The 16,101-nt window shown below is 38.6% G+C and overlaps 1 protein-coding gene across 15 annotated transcripts in view; it reads left to right on the top strand.

Annotated features, from left to right (window-relative positions):
- The window catches only part of BAZ2B (bromodomain adjacent to zinc finger domain 2B), a 319,669-nt gene extending 308,534 nt beyond the window's left edge, over positions 1-11,135 (top strand). For 14 of the 15 annotated variants that reach the window (XM_015565731.1, XM_006766465.2, XM_015565735.1 and 11 more), the window contains 3 exons: positions 5,284-5,552; positions 5,796-5,939; positions 9,677-11,135. In XM_015565731.1, the coding sequence (XP_015421217.1) occupies positions 5,284-5,552; positions 5,796-5,939; positions 9,677-9,830 (567 nt within the window). In that variant the 3' untranslated portion in view covers positions 9,831-11,135. Of the gene's footprint in view, positions 1-5,283; positions 5,553-5,795; positions 5,940-9,676 lie in introns of those variants that run through there. The other variant, XM_015565737.1, reaches the window with a different exon arrangement.
- The last annotated feature ends 4,966 nt before the right edge of the window (positions 11,136-16,101 follow it).

The raw sequence follows: 16,101 nt of genomic DNA, 5'->3' as shown, positions 1-16,101 counted from the left end.
TGCACAAAACTTTGCTTTCCCCACGTTTATCGCATGTCTAAACACAAATCATAGTGTACTTCAAGCAACATGTATTAGGGAAGGAGAAGGCAGCCTTAAAGCAAAGGGTGGGAGTGTCAGAAGTGAGTAACTCCTCTCGTCCCTGCAGCTGAACTCCACGGGCGCCTGCCTCTGGGAATCCACATTTATCTCTTGGCGCCTGGGAGGTTAGGGAGCTTTCATTATTCTGGGAGGGGAAGGTCATGGGGACTGCACCCGTGGTATTCGCCCCAAGTTTCATTTCCTCACCCTCCTAGGTCACTTTCCACCCACCACTGGGGGCCAACCCCCCAGTTAATGGGGTCAGAGGTCTGGGGGCCAGGTGGGCCAGCTCTGAGGTCCCTGTGTCCATGCCCCACCCACTCCAGCTTCTCGCCTGCGGGCAGCTGCTCCCGGTGTTCCATCCCGCTGCGCACCAGACTCAATCTGACTGGGTACCCGGAGAGCTTGGGCGGCTCTGCGGTGGCTTGGGGTGTTCACCCCGCTGCACGCCAGACTCAATCCAACTGGGTATGGGGAGAGATTGGGCAGCACTGTAGAAGGCAGCTCTGTGGCTAGCACCTTTGAATTGCTCATCACTGTGGGGAAAAGAAAAGCCTCCCCAGAAAGAGGTTTTTCAAAAGCCTTCAGGGACCCGGAGGTTGGCCGGCCAGGGCCTTCCTTACTCCGGCTGCTGGCTGCCGGTCCCAAACCCCCCCCACCCCTCACCCGCCTTGGCCTGGCACCGCCAGAGTCCACTGCCACCCACCCCTGGTTACCTGTTCCCTGTCAGGCGATCAGCACCTACCAGCTGAGGGGAGGGACCAGGAGGTTGGCCATTCTTAGCTTCAGGTTATCATTTGTAAAAAGGGACAGTATCTGCTTTATGGAAATTTATGAGGACCAAATACGGTCAGGGGTGTGAAAATTTTAATAACTTCAAAAATCTGCAACATGTTTATGTTAAACTGTATTTTACAAAATAGCAGAGGGTCCCACATGGCCTCATTTTCACTACTAATGGAAATGGTATTTTTTAAAAATATATTTTATTGATTTTTTACAGAGAGGAAGGGAGAGGGATAGAGAGTTAGAAACATTGATGAGAGAGAAACATCAATCAGCTGCCTCCTGCACACTCCCTACTGGGTATGTGTCCGCAACCAAGGTACATGCCCTTGACTGGAATCGAACCTGGGACCCTTGATTCTGCAGGCCGACGCTCTATCCACTGAGCCAAACCAGTTAGGGCAGAAATGGCATTTTTAAATTTCTTATTACTTGATCATTTTTATTATATACTAGAGGCCTGGTGCATGAATTCGTGCATGGGTAGAGTTCCTCGGCCTGGTCAGCGACCGGGGCTGCTCGGGGCCAGCTGGCGGGGGGAGGGACTGAGGGAGACTGGCCAGCCAGCTAGGGGGAGGGACTGCGGGAGGTTGGCTGTGGGAGCGCACTGACCACCAGAAGGCAGCTCCTGCGTTGAGCATATTCCCCTAGTAGTCAGTGAGGGTCATAGCAACCGGTTGACCGGTTCAGTTGACCAGTTGTTCGGTCAACCAGTCTTAACAGTCCCTTAGGCTTTTATATATATAGTTAAACGTAATCCAATGATTATCTTCACTGGTTGTACATGAACTGTTTTTTCATTTTATAACTGTCAAGTTGTAGATAGTTTCTCTATACTATATGAATTATTAACAAGTCACTGTTTAAGTGTTAGAGATATCATCTGATAAGCTATAGGAGGTTTTGTTTTCAGTAAATGTGTAAATTAGAATTTTGGTTATCTATAACCAAAGGAGTAGACTAGGAGACAGAAGTTTTATGATCTCATACAAGCCCTTCTAAGTAAATGCAACTTTCTAAGCCACTGCTTTTTTTGTTTTTTAAATATAGTGAATTAGATGTTGTTTTTACACCAATAAAAAATATTAGAGCATTTAATTTTGATAGAAGGATTTTAAATTAAGATTTTAAAATATCTTTCCAGTAATTCATTGTCACTTACAAATATTTATACTATACTCTTAAATGGCTATTTCTGCATACATCATTGTGATTAAGTATTTTTACTCCATGTGTATGTGTGTATATGCCAATATATACACAGACGCTTTATTGTACTTATAATCACAGAACCACAGAATCAAATCGATGTATGTAAACATATACATATTGATATACACTCATGAACACACACACAAAAGTTTCAAATTGCATTGCCTACAAAAGCCAGGCAAATGGCACAAAAGAGCTGGGACTGTGGCAAACAGGAAGGCCATGCCCTCATTTAAATAGGACAGTCACCATTCAACCCCAGGCAATTGTTATCATATAGACCTGTGTGCAGAATCTACCAGTATTTCAGGACTAGGGATTTTTATGCATGTTTGCCCAAATGTTAACTGTTGGCTACAAATTCAGAATTTCCACAAGCATTATATGAACCAAACAACAACACATGGGCTGTTTACAGCCTGTGAGCCAACAGTTGACAACTCCTGATGTATAAATAGACAAACATAATAGAAATGTGTTCTTGAGTGTGTAATTCAATAGTATGTCAATGCTTAAGACATACTGAAGTTCCTTTTTGAATTTGGGTTCTTAACAAGATAGAGAGAATGGGTGGCTAGGGGGCATCTCTATCTCAGATCAAAGTAATCAGGTAACAGAGTAGTAGTATAAAAGCTTACTTTTGAAAGTATGTGTATATGCATGGTCTATAGCGGTAAGCTGATAAACATTTATTAAAGAAATACACAGAGACTTCATTGTTTTTTTAAAAATACAAAAAAAGTATTTTGCTTCTTTGGTTTAAATTTAATATGGGTGTTTTTTTAACTATATTAATTTCTTAGAAAATTATCCCAAATAATATTTTAGTTCAAATAGGAACTAGAACTTTTGGCCCATAATTTATGAAGTTTTCTTGGTTTTTATTCAATCCAACTTAATTTAATCTAACTTAGTTATTCAGTGTAACAATTTAATTTTTATTAAATGGTCTTCTCTCATTAAAGTAAATATTCTCTTTTTCATTATTTCAGAGTGCTAAATCAGTGTTATATGAAAACCATAAGATTTTTGTGAATAAAAATTAATAAATTAACTGGAGAAGAGACTTAGTGAAACATTTTAATTATTTCAGCTAGTGACAGGGGTTAGTGATTCTTTGATATGGTATCAAGAAGGCGTTAGTTTTATGGTTTGCTTTATTATTTTTTTAATACATTTTATTGATTTTAGAGAGGAAGGGAGAGTGGGAGAAAGAAACATCAATGATGAGAGAGAATCACTGATTGGCTGCCTCCTGCACGCCCCCCACTGGGGATCAAGCCCGCAACTCAGGCATGTGCCCTTGGTTGGAATTGAACCCGGGACCCCTTAGTCTGCAGGCCGACACTCTATCCATTGAGCCAAACTGGCTAGGGCATGGTTTGCTTTATTATTTTAGTCATTTAAAATATCTCAACCATACTTTTAGCCACCAATAGGGAACTAAATATTTTTTAAAATTTTATTCTTCAATTACAGATTGCACTCAACACTATTTTGTATTAGTTTCAGGTGTACAACATAGCAGTTAGAGAATCATATAATTTGCAAAGTGTTCCCTAGAACCAAATATTTTTAATTGCTTGATTAAGAGCAATTTTTTAAAAAGTCCTGCTAGAAGAGATCATGAAATTCTCAAAGAAATTGGTATGAACTACAAAGAAATGTTTCTGGCCAAATTTATTGCAAAAATACAGCCAACTTTAAATTATGGCTAGATTAAATATTGACTCTGCATTCTAAGACTTCTTAACAGTATGGGTAAAAGATGAAATAATTTTTTAAAAGAGGGTAAACACTATTCTGGAAAATCAAAACAAAACCCATACATTACCAGTGATTTTGCATATCACTTTTCTCTTATATATTATATTTATTATAATACTCAACTCAAAATTCCATCTTATTTTCCTGTTTCTAAATTGGGTTGGTGTGTTCATTGTTACATCAAGGCACTGCCTGCATTTTCAGTTAGATTGCATAAGGCCATATTGAGATTTTCTTTCATGTAATTTGAGAGTTTGAATAACCTTACCAATTGTGTTGTTTACCTTATTTTATAGATGAGGAAAACAGGGCCTTGTACATATTTTTGTACAAAGTCCCATAGCTAGTTACTGACAGAGTCCTAGCTGAAATTTTACATGCTTTGATTCCAAATATAATCTATTTAATATTTCTTTATTGTTTTCCTCAAAACAGACGTCTTTTCTTTTTCTTCTTTAGCCTTCACCACTTCTTGGTTCATACCTCAGAATACAAGTTTGTGGGATTCTCTTTTTATAGCAAATGCATTTTTTTTCTTTATCCAGAAAAAAAAAATCAATTTCCAGTAGATGTGATCTTACATAGGACTTTTTCTCTATTGGGTAATTCATGAGCTATTTTTTATGTCTTGGCCTAGCTTTCTAATTACCTTTTCAAACTTTCTTATTAATAAGCTTTATAATTTTATTTCTATTCATCCTTGTTCTTAATTATATTGTGCTTTCAAAGATAGTACTTTTGGCCTGGCTGATGGGGCTCAGTGGTTGAGCGTTGACCTGTGAACCAGTAGGTCACAGTTTGGTTCCAGGTTGGGGCACATGCCTGGGTTGCAGGCTTGATCCCTGTGGAGGGCATGCAGGAGGCAGCCCATCAGTGATTCTCATCACTGGTGTTTTTCTCCCCCTCTCCCTCCCTCTCTGAAATCAATAACTAACTAACGAACTAAATAAATAAATAAATAAATAAATAAGATCTTTTTGTATCTTTTTTTTTTTAATATATTTTATTGATTTCTAACAGAGAGGAAGGGAGAGAGACAGAGAGTTAGAAACATCGGTGAGAGAGAAACACCGATCAGCCGCCTCCTGCACACCCCCCACCGGGGACGCGCCCGCAACCCAGGCACATGCCCCCGACCGGAATCGAACCCGGGACCCCTCAGTCCGCAGGCCGACGCTCCATCCACCGAGCCAAACCGGTTTTGGCGATCTTTTTGTATCTTTAAACAAGTGACTGAGTGACCTAGATTAAAGGGACACTGCTGATAAGTTCTGTAGTAAAGGTGGGTTACCCTGAAATCAGTGTCTTCACGTTTTAAGATTTCTTAGGATAGATTTTTCAGCCTTATTATAAGAGAACAAATTGGTAGATCTCTTTTGAAAATAATAAAATTATTAACTTCCTACCTCATTTTCTTTTTTTTTTTTTTTATTAAAGGCAAGTGGTCAAACTCTAAAATTCAAAAAACTTCATGTCAAAGGAAAAAAGACTAGTGATTCAAAGAAAGCAAAGAAAGGACCTTTGACAGGGGATACTGAAGATGAAGACTCTGCATCTGCAAGCAGTTCACTGAAAAGAGGAAACAAGGACCTGAAAAAGAGGAAAATGGAGGAAAGCACTTCCATGAACTTGTCAAAGCAAGAAAGCTTTGCTTCTTCTATTAAGAAACCTAAACAAGATGATTCCAAGGACCTAGCTCTTTGCAGGTATTATTTCAGTTGCTATGCACTACATATTCATGATATCTCATTTTATTTGTTTAGTGACCTCCTCACAATTTGTATAAATAGGAAAATATAAAAGTCTATAGTACAAGTAAATGTATTCTTTTACCTCTTTTAATAAATTAATTTGCATTGGTTTTCTTGAAAGATTACAAAAGTTACATTTTTAATAAAAATAGATAATTCTACAGCATAGATACTGATTTCAAACATTGTTCTCTTTAGTATGATCCTCACTGAAATGGAAACTCATGAGGATGCATGGCCTTTTCTACTTCCTGTAAACTTGAAACTTGTTCCTGGTTATAAGAAAGTTATTAAGAAGCCTATGGATTTTTCCACAATTAGAGAGAAATTAAGTAGTGGACAGTAAGTAAACCATTACAGTTCAATATTTATTGAATGCTTGATATGTGCTAGATAATTTTCTAGGTAATTTTCTACTGAGCCAAAAATACATTAACTTACAGCAAAGACAGAGCCCTGACTTTGGAGGGTATATGTGTGTGTGTGTGTGTGTGTGTGTGTGTGTGTGGTGCTGGTATTGTTTGGTTAGAGTGATATGGTATGGATGACAAATCAATCATAATTATTTAAATAATTAAAAAGCTGCTTTTGACATTGGAAGGGCACTGAACTCTACCTGGGAGGAGAAGAAAAGTATGGAGGAAGCCTCCCACAGTAAGTTAGTAATGTGTGAGCTAGAGCTTCTTTTGGGCATCAGTGGAGTGTTGACATTGTCTCATGTGAATTTAATAAAAATTGATCCTGTAATGTTGTCAGATTATTACATATAGGAAAAGGAGATCATTGGAAAATTTAAGTATTAAAACTTAATTATGAGTTGTTGGAGGATTCCAAAAACATGTAATTTAAGTGTGGAACAAAACTATTATTTGTTCCTTTCTACCATATTCTCTTTGTGGCCCTGTCTGAAGAGTAATTTGCTGGCCACAGTTCATGATCTTAGACCACCTCAGGCTCCTGCCAGAGTAGCAACTGTTAATGGAATTTAACTAGCTCTTGATGCTGGCCCATCTTAGAGCCACAAGAATGAGGCTGTTCACTTGACAGAATAAGCCCACACATAGGCAACCACATGTACATGGCCAGCGTCTATGAGCTGTATTTTCTTACCCCTTCCCTGCTCCCTTTCTTCCCATACCCCGGTTTAGCTTAATATAGCTCATGCCCATCACTTCTGGCAGTCACAGAAAATATGGAGAAAGAAGGAACTTTACATTGAAAGAATAACTACAAATTATAGTGTAATTATCATTGTTGTTATGATCCTCATTATTATATAGTACTAAAGGCCTGGTGCATGAAATTCGTACACTGGGGAAGGGGGTGGTGTCCTCTAAAAATTTGAGAGTTTGAATTGGAGCCCAGCCTGCACCCACTCCAATCTGGGACCCCTCGGGGGATGTCCGACTGCCCGTTTAGGCCTGATACCACAGGGGGATGTCCGACTGCCGGTTTAGGCCCTGTGGGATTGGGCCTAAACCAGCAGTCAGACATCCCTTTCACAATCTGGGACTGCTGGCTCCCAACTGCTTGCCTGCCTGCCAGCCTGATCACCCCCTAACCACTCCCCTGCCAGCCTGATCAACACCTAACTGCTCCCCTGCCAGCCCTATTGCCTCCAACTGCCCTCCTCTGCAGGCCTGGTTGCCCCCAACTGCCCGCCATCCCCTTGCTAGCCTGACCACCCACAACTGCCCTCCCCTGCCGGCCATCTTGTGATGACATGAGCCTGGCCATCTTGTGAACACATAGGGATGGCCATCTTGTGACCACATGGGGGTGGCCATCATGTGCGAGGGTGTGATGGTCAATTTGCATATCACCTCTTTATTATATAGGATATTCTTTAGTTCTTCCTGGCATTCCTTTGGTGAAAATCACCATGCTCCATAATTTACATTCAATTTAGAAGAGTTGAGTAGAACTTAACAGTAATGAGTGTCCCTCTCATATAAAATGATTTACTAGATTGACCAAATGACTACTTTATTTCTTTGAAGATTGAAATGTCAGTCTTTCAAAGGATTGTGGTTGTTTTTTTAATTATAGAAAGGACCTGTCCAGAAAACATTATAAAATCAGAAAACATTTATAATCCTTAAACTATTGGCTCTAATGTGAACCAAACAGCAAAATGTATAGATATGGACTAGTTCTCTTGCTTTTTCTGTCTGTCCAAATAATTGGGTGTTTATGGGGTAGTACAATGGACTTTAAAATCCCCATGCCAGGACAAGCTGTACACAGAGAGACTTGACCATGTTTAAAGTAACTCATGACTCTAACTTCCATGATTCTTTGAATTCCTGGGGAAGATGAACCTCAACCTCCAAACCCCCAAAACAAACAGACTTACACATTAAGACAATGTTACCAAAACAGCTATATAATCAGAGTTCCCTTTTGAGAATGAATCGTGGTGAATGGAGGAGATCACATGGAGACAGGCAGAGAAACAGTCTGTTCCAATCCTGTTTGTGATGCCTGCTGTGTGAAAGGCAAGATTCAGTGGATTCAGTCTCCTCTAGCGTGAATTGTTAAACCCAACCCAATGAATTGGAACCAAAACCCACAAACAATATGTCATATTTTTAAACTAGAAGTGGATAGAACAGTGAGGGTTCCTGGAAGGGCCTACTTTAATGAAAACTGCTGGGTTTCATCAGTGCCCATTCTTCTATAAAAGAAGGGCATAGAGTGGGGTTGCCTTTATCTCACCCCGAACATTGCCTAGAATTCTCTCTGGGATTCCAGTCTCCCTAGCATTAATCATTAACCTTTCCTATAGTAAGGAACAGCCTCCAGATTTAAACTGTTGTATATGAATTATACACATGTTATATGATTCCATTCATGAGAAGTTTCCAGAGCACAGATGGGTGCTTGCTTGGAGGTGGGAATAGGGAGGAATGGGGAGAGACTGCTTAATGGACAATGTGCTTTGGAACTAGATAGAGGTGGTGATAGGACAGTGTTGTGAATGTACTAAATGCCACTGAATTGTGTACCTTAAAGTGGTTAATTTTGTGTTATGTGAATTTCAACTCAATAAAAAAAATATTTTCAAGAAGAACAGGAAATGAATAAGGTTATAAATAAGGCCTGAATTAACTCTGTGAGCTCATTACAGAAAAAGAAATTCTATTTCTTTTATTATCGCACATGAAAAAAGAAGAAGGGAGTGGAAACTGTACAAGTTATTTCATCAAAAAAATACCTCCACTTTTATCAGGTTGCTCAGAGCTTTAGTGTATGTTCCTAAGGTATTTATAATGGGAAAGTTATCTTAGTACTAGCTTATCATAAGTTGGAATTCATTTAAATTTGAATTTCCATAAGCCCTGAAACAAACCACTCCTTTCTTACCAATAAGTTCAGGCAGATTCATTCACTCTTGTGTTCTCTTCCTCATGTTTGTACAGAAAAAGAGAAGTGGGCTATCCCACTAAAAAAGCACTGAGCCACAATGTTCCTTACTGAAAGCCAGTTCCTCATAACGCTATCTTGGGTGAAGGGGCGGCACATGCTTTTTTTGGATCATCATACTCCCGATACTTGAGCACAATAGTATATTTAAAGAGAGAAGAAGAGAAATGGGATGTATGTAGAAGGCACAGGGCAAGTACCATGTTGACAGTGCATAGGCAGCACTTATATCTAGTGCAAATATTTTGAATGTGAACAACAGGGGTACTATGAGCGATACAGTTGGTCAGAGGTGTTAATAAATGAATCAAATGGGAAGAGTCCTATAACAGAATTGTGATATAGGTAAACCAGGAAATTGGATGTGGGGGAAATGCTAGTAAGTTGAAATTTATCTTGTTTTTCAGAGAAATCTGTTTTTCCATTTCATCTGTCTTTAAATCCTATGTGGTTCAGACCACATGCAATTATTTTACATATTCCATGTATAAGAGGGTATAATATGTTTTCTATCACTTTAAATGCAGGTATCCTAATCTTTTTGTTTTCCCTTTCAGTTTTCCTTTTTATTTTACCTTTTATTACCTCTTTATTTGGTTACAAAACAAAACCTCCCTACAAAAGCAACCTCTAAGTCATGTGTTTTCTTTCAGGTATTCGAGCCCTGAGTACTTTGCTCTGGATGTCAGGCTTGTGTTTGACAACTGTGAAACATTTAATGAAGATGATTCTGACATAGGCAGAGCTGGCCACAGTATGAGGAAGTATTTTGAAAAAAAGTGGACAGATACTTTCAAAGTGAGCTGAAGTTATAATCTCTCTTTTTTTTTTCCTTTTAAACAAGGACAAATGAGACCAGCAATGTGAACTGAATTTACATAAATGTGCAAGGCACATATATAATGACTTTTTTTCCTTAAAATAAGTATCACAAAAAAAAGTATCAGAAGAATGATACCATTTTTAAAGGCTTCACTCCTACAACAACCAAGGCCCTTGGTTATTGGTTTGTGTGATTTATCAGCTAATTTAGGTAGAACAGGGAAGCACACCCAAAGAATTTTCAAAGGAAAGGGTGTTATAGTGCAATAGCAATTAAAATATATCAAATCGCACTGAATATTCAACACCAGAGCTCTAAGGTGGGAAATGGTTCTCCTTTCCCTCTCAATAAATATCTATTTTTCATTTTTTTACTTTGTAGTTTATTTTTTAGTGAATGTATTTAATTTTATGAATTATTTATGATTAAACCACATCCAGAATCTTCGTTTTCTGTGAAAAGGAAGAACTAGTAAATTGCTTTAAATCTTGAAAATACAACAAGGAATGTTTTAAAATATAAAACAAAGCCAAGTTAAACTGTTTACACTGATGTGCTATAAAAGCACCAAAAATAAACTTTACTGTAGAGTTACAAGTACATTTATATATATATATATATGTTGCTGCATCACTTGTGTAGTTAAATTGTATTTCAAGACAGTGAAGAAAAGTTGACATGTATATACTGTTCATTATTGTTTATATTAAGTCTTGCTTTAAATATGTATTATGTGTATATATTGTTTGCAGACATTATTGTTTATGCCTTAGAAGGACTGTAGCATTTTATTTTAGTCTGAAGGTAATTACAGCTCTACAGCTTGTACAGTAATTATCCTCTACCAACACTGTGGCGTCTCCTTGATCTTGGTAGTGCCTGCCTTTGAAACAGGGTGTAGGGGATATTAGTTTTTCATTTTTCTATTTTGTTATATAATTTTAAGCCACCAGGGCCCAAATTAAAGTATAATCATTTGTATCCATGTGGAATAAAATTGTGACAATTTCCTACACACACAGTATTTTTTCATAGAAACATTTCCCTCCCATTTGCCTTGCCTCAGAAATAAATTTAAAAGACATTTGTAACCACTGTGTTTTATCTACTGTGTGTTGTGGTGGCCTGTTGGAGGCAAATAGATCAGACTTTTTTTTGTATCTATGTAAGAGTACTTGAAGTTTTATTTAAAATAAAATGTTGTGGAAAAGGTAGCATTCTTTTTTTTAGGAGTGTTATTTTTCACTGCTATGTGTGGCACGGATACAATAAAAGACTTTTACAAACTAGCTTTTAGTTTTTCTTAATCTGAAAATATAGTCTTTCCAAAAATCAATTAATTTAAATTTGATTTTTATAGAATCATAAGGGAGGAGCAGCATAGTGTGGTTCAAAGGACATTGAGCTGGGGGAAGGTGGGGTGGTATTAAGTCACGTGATAGAACTTTCATGAGTCTCTGAAACTCTCTGGACCACGTTTTATTGTTTGGTTGTTGGTTTTCTACATTTTCAATATGAAAATATTAAAATAAATTTTAAGTGTTGTTCTGATAAGAGAAATGTCTCTATTGGTAGACACATAACCCCATGATCCCTAAGAAATTTCGATCATATAAATTACTCTAATAAGTCATGAGACACGAAGTGCAACACTCAATGAGAAGTGACGTGACACCTTGCTGGGCTCTGGAATCACCGGCGAACACGACAGACTCAGGCGCAGCCTTATGGAGCCTGTTGCCTAGTGCAGAAGTGGCCCTTAGATAAAGTTCTTAGAAAATGGCTTTTAATGGTGAAGGGAGAATAAAAAAGTTTTGAAGAAAATATTCTTAAATGGAAAATGCTTCAAAGCCACAGAGTATTTTCTAAAATCCCTAGACTGTTTGTGAAGACTTACATAACAATCAGCTGTTATTATGTAAATATGTCAGTTTCTGTTAACCAAATATTGTGGTGATGCCTTAAGGGGCTGGTGCTTAATCAAAAAATACCATGTGGAGCAGGACACAACGTGGTGCTATGAAAAAAGTCTTTGGTTTTGTGTTTATAGAACCGCCAGATGCTTACTGGGGCGTCTTCTCCAGGAGGGCTTTTTGCCTTAGGGATGATACATGCTTATGGTAATTTATATTAGATGGTACATAAGTGGCTTATTTGATGATAACATCTGTTGTTTGAGAGGCTTATACTGAGAAATAAAACACACACACACACACAAAAGAACAATTTTTCAAGTGATCATTTTCTTATAAAAATAAGATATCCTGCCCAGCAAGTGTGGCTCAGTGTTTGAATGTCAACCTATGAACCAGCAGGTTACAGTTTGATTCCCAGTCAGGGCACATGCTCTGGATTATGAGCTCAATCCCCAGTAGGGGCCATGCAGGAGGCAGCTGATTGATGATTCTCTCATCATTTATGTGTTTCTCTCTCTCTCTCTCTCTCCCTTCCTCTTTCTGAAATCAATAAAAACATTTTTTAAAAAATTTAAAAAATAAGATATCCTTGGGTAAAGCAATTACTATATTACGAGGACGTTGTAGCACCCTTAAGGGATAGCCAATACCTAGCACCAACTCACCAACAACGTAACTATGGCATCTTAGAAGTAGACGCTTCAGCCCAAGTCAAACATTCAGATGACTGGAGCCCCCCACTGACATCTTGACTGCAACTTCACAAGAAACCCTTAGCCAAAACTACCCAGCTAGGCCACTCCTGAATTCCTGACCCACAACAAAAGATGAGATAATAAAGGTTTGTTATTGTTTTAAGCCACTCAGTTTTGCGTAATTTGTTGCTGTGGCCAGTTTCTCTAGAATGTTATGTAAGGAGGCTCTGCGCTCTCCAGGCAACCACTTCACACTCCAACAAGCAGTGGAGGAGGATTCGTTTTCCCCACCTCCCAACCAATGTTCACTGTTTGTTTGGATTATTTTTCCCTAATAACTAATTACAGAGTTTGAATTTGAGTAATGTGTTTCAAAAACTATCAAGCAGTTTCTCTAGTCATATTAGCAACTTCAACTTTGATTTGCCTTTTGAAATTATTGTTTTATGTAGATGCTAGAGGCCCGGTGCACGAAATTTGTGCAGGGGGCAAGGTATGTTTCCCTCAGCCCAGCCTGCACCCTCTCCAATCTGGGACATCCCTCTCACAATCCAGGACTGCTGGCTCCCAACCACTCGCCTGCCTGCCTGCTTGCCTGTTTGCCCCTAATCCAGTATTCAGCAAACCTCCCCACAGGCCTGGTTTCCCCCAACTGCCCTCCCCTGCAGGCCCGGTTGCCCCCAACTGCCCTCCTCGCAGGGCTGGTCTCCCCCAACTGCCCTCTGCTGCAGGCCTGGGTCCTCCCCAACTGCCCTCCCTTTCAGGCCTGGTCCCTTCCAACTGCCCTCCCCTGCCAGCCATCTTGTGGCGGCCATCATGTGTCCACATGGGGGTGGCCATCTTGTGTGTTGGAGTGATGGTCAATTTGCATGTTACTCTTTTATTAGATAGGATTGTATCTAACCCTATCTGCTTTCCAGGAACTAAGGTTTCCAGTGTCATGATATCTAGGAAAAGAGACGGAATCACCTGAAAGATGCCAGGTGAGCACAGAGTCAACACAGTGAGAAAGTTGTTCTTAGGAGTGTTTTATCCAGGTATTGGTGGGGGCAGGGGAACCAGCCCTTCTCCATAACACCACAGAGCACAGTGGAGTCCCTGTACCTGACAACTCCTGGGCCTGCTGGACAACGCACATAAACTGCTGAACAATGCACATAAATAGCACATCCTGCCCCTCAGCACCTCCTTTTGCTCTGTGTCATGATGTCTATCCCCATTTTTTGTTCCTGAGAAATTGAAATATCTCAGATTTCTTTATTATCACATTTTCTCATTCTACCTATTTAAAGTTATAACTAGCCATCTGATCGGAATTGTGGGTATTTTCCAAGTTCATCATGAGTCAGATGTTTATGGACATCCTCTTGTTGTTTACATAGAAATTCTTGTGCATTATGTATGGATATAATTTGTTTTCTTCTCCTTTCCAAATTTCTGTGAGCAGCTAGAATTCATATTCCCCCTTTACTAAGAGTATTACTATTATGGGCTGTGTATCTTCCATTCTCACCTGACATAGTTCCTTAAGAGATTGTGATGTACACATTTTTAAACACCCAGCATCTAGTATAATATCTGACTTATTAAAGGTACCTAATAAAACTTTGCCAATAAAGCCTTCTAATCAAGGAGAATATTCAAAAATATGTGCTGCATTCTGAAAGCAATACTAAAATTGGGGTTCTAAGTATATTTTAGGTAACAACTATGCCAGAATAAAAGTTTATCCAAAATTGTTTTCAAAAGAACAGTTCTTATTGTATGTATATTTGGACTATAATTCATGAGTATGCAATCATATTACTTTATAATATCTTAAAGCTTAGTCATGTTCTGATAGAGTATACCTCGTTTCTGGGACATGTTGGAAAGGCTCATCCTATATAATAAAAGGCTAATATGCAAACTGTCCCCTTGGGAGTTTGACCAACCAGGAGTTTGATCACTTGCTATGATGTGCGCTGACTACCAGGGGGCAGTGCGGAACACAGAAAGGCCCTGGCCAGCAGGCAGGGAAGGAAGGCCCCGATCGGCCTTGATCATGGGGCAGGTTTAAGGACCCTAACCATGCATGAATTTTGTGCACTGGGCCTCTAGTGTCAATAATAAAGGGCCTAACTAACAGGTCCCAGTTAAATTCAATAGGTGAAAAAGAATGGGTCATCTAATGCAAGTGGAATTTCTTTGTAACTTTCCAGATTCCTTCTCTCTGGTCTTTGTCTTTGACCTCAGACCCTTCCAAGAAGGACTCTAACTTTGATCTCATTTCCTTTCAAATGGGTCAACATCTGCCATTATGGTAAAATCATTAATACCATAAAATCAGAGACTTCTAGCTTTCCATCTTCCTGGGCACATGGTAAAATTGTATTTCCTATACTCCGTGTGGTTGAATAGGGCCATTTGACTTGTAGTTCTGGCCAAAGATATTTGAATGCAAATATGCATCTCTTGCAAGCCAACAATTTAATTTTTCTTTTTTCCCCCTGGTACAGCAACTGGTAATGTTCAAAATGATTCATGCTCTGTTATCCTAATTCTCAAATAACTATGATGAACAGAATTCCCTACCAATTCACAATGGACATATAGCATATTCAAGAAATAACTTTCTTTAAGTCTTTGAGATATTGGGATTCATTGTTACTGCACCATATTCCAGCCTATCCTGATGTTCACAGAATGGCTATCAAACCACTGGACTAGAAGTGGGGAGGGAGAAAGTAGGCTTCGTAAGACTTATCCCATTTCTGTATCCCACACCTAAAAAGGGGTTGTTGAAAAGAATGCACAATAGAGGAAAGTGCGATAAAAGATTAAAAGGATAGTGGGAAAGCAAGTAGATTGAACTGGAGTACTCTACTATTGTCAGAAAAGACTACTCATGTATATCACCCTAGGTTCAAAAGGGGAAACACTGCTTTTGAAAAATGTAATAATGAAAAACAGAAACACCTAGAAAAATGGAGGTGCTGGAGGGCCTCTGAAACTGGGATGCTGTGAATTTGTGTGGACAATGCCTTATGATATTTGGAGACTCAAATTGTAATCCACCTAAAGGAGCATGATAGGATTTTATTAATGCAAAGAAGCTCTGGGCTTCAGTCAAAGCAGTGCTTAGAGGGATTTCAAATTCATAACCTAAACTTCCAACAGAAAAAAAATAAGCAAACAACCTAAAGCAAGCAGAAGGAAAGAAATAGTGGTTAGAGCAGAAAGTAATGGAACATTACAAAAAAGAATAGAGAAAAGCAATTAAGCAAAAAAGACTCAAATTCCCTCAGGAATGAGGGAACATTGCTACTGACCTTATAGAAATAAAAACAATTATAAGTGAATGCTATGAACAATGAATGCCAACAATGAAAAAATTCTGAAAATAAAATTAAGAGAACAATTTCATTTATAATAGCATCAAAAGAATAAAATACTTGGGAATAAATTTTAACGAAAGTGCAAATGTGTGTCCTATTGACTAAAACACTGTGGAAATTAAACCTAAATAAATGGAAAGACATACCATGTTTATAGATTGGAAGACAATATTGTTAAGAAGTAAATAATCTTCAAATTGGTCTACAAATTCACAATGTCTATCAAAGTCCCAGATGGCTTTTTAGCAGAAATTGACAATCTATTCT

Source organism: Myotis davidii, unplaced genomic scaffold (genome assembly GCF_000327345.1).
Source record: "Myotis davidii unplaced genomic scaffold, ASM32734v1 scaffold59, whole genome shotgun sequence".
In the NCBI taxonomy this organism is placed as follows: domain Eukaryota; kingdom Metazoa; phylum Chordata; class Mammalia; order Chiroptera; family Vespertilionidae; genus Myotis; species Myotis davidii.
This window is presented reverse-complemented; position numbering and strand designations above follow the sequence as displayed.